The sequence below is a fragment of the Lolium rigidum genome, chromosome 7 (assembly GCF_022539505.1).
Source record: "Lolium rigidum isolate FL_2022 chromosome 7, APGP_CSIRO_Lrig_0.1, whole genome shotgun sequence".
NCBI classification, from domain to species: Eukaryota; Viridiplantae; Streptophyta; class Magnoliopsida; order Poales; family Poaceae; genus Lolium; species Lolium rigidum.
The window spans coordinates 8141395-8145530 of NC_061514.1; the positions used below are offsets into that span (position 1 = coordinate 8141395).

The 4136-nt window shown below is 45.3% G+C and overlaps 1 protein-coding gene across 1 annotated transcript; it reads left to right on the top strand.

The window, feature by feature from the left end:
- The first annotated feature begins 1258 nt into the window (after nt 1–1258).
- LOC124676100 (anthocyanidin reductase ((2S)-flavan-3-ol-forming)-like) lies at nt 1259–3284 on the top strand. Its single transcript, XM_047212186.1, has 6 exons — nt 1259–1425; nt 1522–1688; nt 1883–2083; nt 2170–2329; nt 2542–2758; nt 2969–3284. The coding sequence occupies exons 1-6, from the start codon at nt 1302–1304 to the stop codon at nt 3114–3116; spliced, it is 1017 nt and encodes a 338-aa protein (XP_047068142.1). The 5' UTR covers nt 1259–1301; the 3' UTR covers nt 3117–3284.
- Nucleotides 3285–4136: the final 852 nt, after the last annotated feature.

Genomic DNA, 4136 nt, shown 5'->3' on the forward strand with positions numbered 1-4136 from the left:
CGAAACAAAATCATAAAGTTTTTGATATAGGTTCAACGCAGTGTTTGAGCCCAACATTCTCCTACGTTAGGAAAGTGCAGAGGGACTTGTTTCCTTTCTAAATTTTGATTTGATACACCTTTGGAGGGCAAATGATATACAACGACCAGGTAGGCACGTGCCGCGCCGCACACCTCCGCGCGCGGTATGGGCCGGCCCAGTTTGGGTGTTGATCGTTTTTTTGAATCGTTTTATCTATTCTATTTCTTTTTTTTAGAAAATTTCAAAATCTACAAAATATTCAAATTTGAAAATTCTTCAAATCTAAGAAAGTCGAATTTGAAAAAATTTAAATCTGAAAATGTTCAGATTTTTTTTAAAATGTTCAGATTAAAAAACGGATCAAATTTGAAATTCCTTCAAATCTGAAAAATGTTCAGATTTTTCTAAAAAATGATATTTTTGAAAATATTTATATTTGAAAAAATTTCAAATCTAAAAAAATGTTCAAATCTAAAAAATGGTCAAATTTAAAAATTATTCAAATTTAAAAATTGTTCAAATATATAAAATATTTATATTTTTAAAAATGATTTCTTTTTAAAAAAATGTTCCAATGTGAAAAATATTTAAATCTGAAAAATGTTCAGCTTTTTAAATATATTCTTTTTAAAAACAAAAGGAACAACAGAAAAAAGAAACGAAATAGAAAAAACCTCTTACCTGATGTTGAGCCGTGACTCTGTTAGTAACCCGGGGTGCGGTAGGGTGTGCGGCAACCGCATCGCCGTCCAGCTCGGTGGGTAGCACCTCCCGCTTTGAAGAAGTGTAATATAGAAGAAAAAATCTGGTTGATGAAGGCTGGGCTTCGCATGTGCACGACCTCACTGACCGCCGGCCCGTAAAGGAAGGCACGCTCAAACCGGAGAAGCATTGGGTTCACCTACATTGCCCTTGGCCCATCTCACCCGGATAGATAGGAACGTTTTATGGACGGACGGACCATTTCTCTGAACGAACGGAGCAACTAATCAACACAACCAGCTACAGTTCCCCAAAAAAGACACCAGCTACGGAGGACATCATCATTTTCAACGGAAAACTATAGATATAACACATGTCACTTTAAAACATTTATTTTATCATCACCCACCTACCTGCAGCTTGTCCCAATTGTCTGCATACTATACAATTCAGGGGCCCCCTTTTCCACAAGGGGATATATGTTGCTTCTTTACAGTGCGCGCCAACTCGACCATCAACCAGACCAGAGAAAAATCCATCAGTGTTAGCTTGAGGTGAGGTGACTGAGTGTTCAATCGATGTCGGCATCTAGGGGAAGGAAGACGGCGTGCGTCACTGGTGGCAGCGGGTACATCGCTTCGGCGCTCGTCAAGATGCTGCTGGAGAAGGGGTACGCCGTCAAGACTACAGTCAGAGACCCCGGTTGGATTCTAAGTTCTTCTTGTGCTGAAATTGCTACAGTTTGTTTTGCTCCCAAGATTGGACGCTGACTGAAGACTCTGTAATTTGTTACTGCAGATGACATGGAGAAGAACTCGCACCTCAAGGTCTTGCAAGCGCTTGGCCCCTTGGAGATCATCTGTGCCGAGCTAGACATCGAAGGCAGCTTCGATGAGGCAGTTTCCGGCTGCGACTACGCCTTCCTCGTCGCCGCTCCGATGAACCTTCGGTCGCCGGATCCTGAGGTACACGTCGATCTCCACCGACTGCTCTCTGCTGCCGTCATCGGTTGGTGATCTGGTGGTTGGGACAACGTTGTTAGCTGTCACTCACTCTCGGAAACTTTTCACGTTCTTCTTCACCGCACTATTGGCTGCCCAATTATGTCAGTTTAGGGATAAATTAATTTGATCTGTGTTGCCATGGTGATCGACGGCAGAGGGACCTGATCGAAGCCGCCGTCGATGGAACTCTGAACGTGCTAAGGTCGTGCGCGAGAGCGGGGACGGTGAAGCGGGTGATCCTGACGTCGTCGGACGCCGGGGTGTCCAGGAGGCCATTGCACGGCGGCGGGCACGTGCTGGACGAGAGCTCCTGGTCCGACGTCGAGTACCTCAGAGCAAACAAGCCACCAACTTGGGTATGTACGTGCAATTTTGTGTCTAGCGCACCCAAATATTCACCGATGGATGGGGAAGAGGACGGCATGAATTCCTGCTGTTTCAGGCGTACGCGGTGTCCAAGGTGCTGTTGGAGAAGGCGGCGATCAAGTTCGCGGAAGAGCACGGCATCAGCCTCGTCACGGTTCTGCCCGTCTTCACCTTGGGAGCGGCGCCGGTCTCAAAGGCCAGGACCAGCGTCCCCGTCACCCTCTCCCTCTTGTCCGGTGCGTCTCTCACTGCTAGCATTTCTCTGTTTCACAGCTCGACCAGTTACTGCTGAAAGATGCAGCGAACAAGTTCTGAACTTTTGTCCCGTGCTCTTGCATGTCTTACTTAACTGAAACATGGAGGGCCGATACAGTTTTCATGAGATCCAGTTTTGTAGTCTGATAGATGACGACGTAGTGAATTTTGCCCGTCTGCTCATATTTTTCAGGGGACGAGGCGCAGCTGGAGATCCTGAAAGGCCTGCAGTCGGTCACCGACTCAGTGTCGATAAGCCACGTCGATGACCTCTGCCGTGCCGAGGTATTCCTCGCCGAGAACGATCCGTCGTCGGGGAGGTACATCTGCTGCAGCCACAACACCACCGTCCTGCAGCTCGCCCGTCTCCTAGCGGAGAAGTACCCACAATACAATGTGAAGCCCGAACGGTATGAATTTGCCGTTGAACTCCTCAACATTCATTTATCTTTAGGGTTGTTCGGTTAATCTCCACACCTAGTGGATTGAAGAGTATTTGAGCATATTTGAGTAAATTTTGACTTGCAAGGGATTTAATATCTGTTAATCCCCTTCAACCAACTCCAAAACCCAGCTAACCGAACAAGGCTTTAGCGAGTTTTGACATGTGTTGTGTGCAGATTTATTGGGTTACTAGAGGAACCAAGGGTGTGCCTGTTTTCTGAGAAGCTGGTACGAGAAGGGTTTGTGTTCAAGTACCATGACTTGGGTGAGATCTTCGACGACGTCGTCGAATATGGCAGGGCCACCGGGATTCTGCCCTACTGATATGGTTATTACATGCCTATCGATATGTGATTAGTAAAAAAACATGGTACTTTCAAATATGGACAGTGATTTGACTGTTTGGGTGCGTGAATTTGTAACTTCTTTTTAACCTCCTTTGATTGGAGTTCATTGCGTGAAAAGCCGGATGTTTGCTCCACCCCTCCCTTAATTCAGCTTTAATTTAGTACCTCATTTCCCTCTAATACTTGTTTTGTTCGATGTTTCGCGGGTGCCGCATGAAAGCCTACGTGTCACGCATGATTCGGAGACGATGTGATTCTAATCTGGCCCCTTCCAAATAATACACTCTTCATTCGTTTATTCACCCTAGACATTGGCTTTGGTCAAAGTAAAATTCATTTATTTGTACATTCACTTCGTTTGTTAAATCATATCATGTGACTTGCTGACCAAAGATCAAGAATTCAAGGCGGGCTTGGAGTTCATGACCTGGAGGTCTAGAATTTAGCTCTGCTGGGTAAATGACTTTTTAAGTTTCTTATTGAGGATGGGATTTGGCAAACTATTCTTAGGAGAAAATATATCGGCTCGAAGACGTCATCCCAAGTGGTTTGAAAACCAGGGGATTGTTATCACCAGATTTTGGCCAAATCAGAAGATGGGCCGTAATTGAGATGGGCTTGGACGATACGTACACGAAGTGTCTCTGAATCGGCTTTGTGCGAGAATTTGGGCTAGATTGCCCGTGTATCTGTACATTATGGTAGATTGCATCTTAGTTTAGAATTAAGAGATAGAGTTTGGTCGTATACGACTAGGTTTATTCCAAAGATAGAAAGTCCCCGGACTATAAATATGTACCTAGGGTTATTGAGAAAGGAGGACGACCACGTTCACAACAAACACAATCTAGGCGCATCGCCACCCCTTGTTTCGAGGGTTTCTTCCGGGTAAGCATCATGCTGCCTAGATCGCATCTTGCGATCTAGGCAGTATCGGTTTATTCGTTATCTGGTGTTGCTCGTACTGAAGCCTTGTTGATGGCGAGTAACACCCTTA

Coding starts and splice junctions, on each gene's coding strand:
- LOC124676100 (XM_047212186.1), top strand. CDS start 1,302: ATGTCGGCATCTAGGGGAAGGAAGACGGCGTGCGTCACTGGTGGCAGC. Junction 2,084..2,169: donor CAAACAAGCCACCAACTTGG/GTATGTACGTGC, acceptor CTGCTGTTTCAG/GCGTACGCGGTGTCCAAGGT. Junction 2,330..2,541: donor CACCCTCTCCCTCTTGTCCG/GTGCGTCTCTCA, acceptor CATATTTTTCAG/GGGACGAGGCGCAGCTGGAG.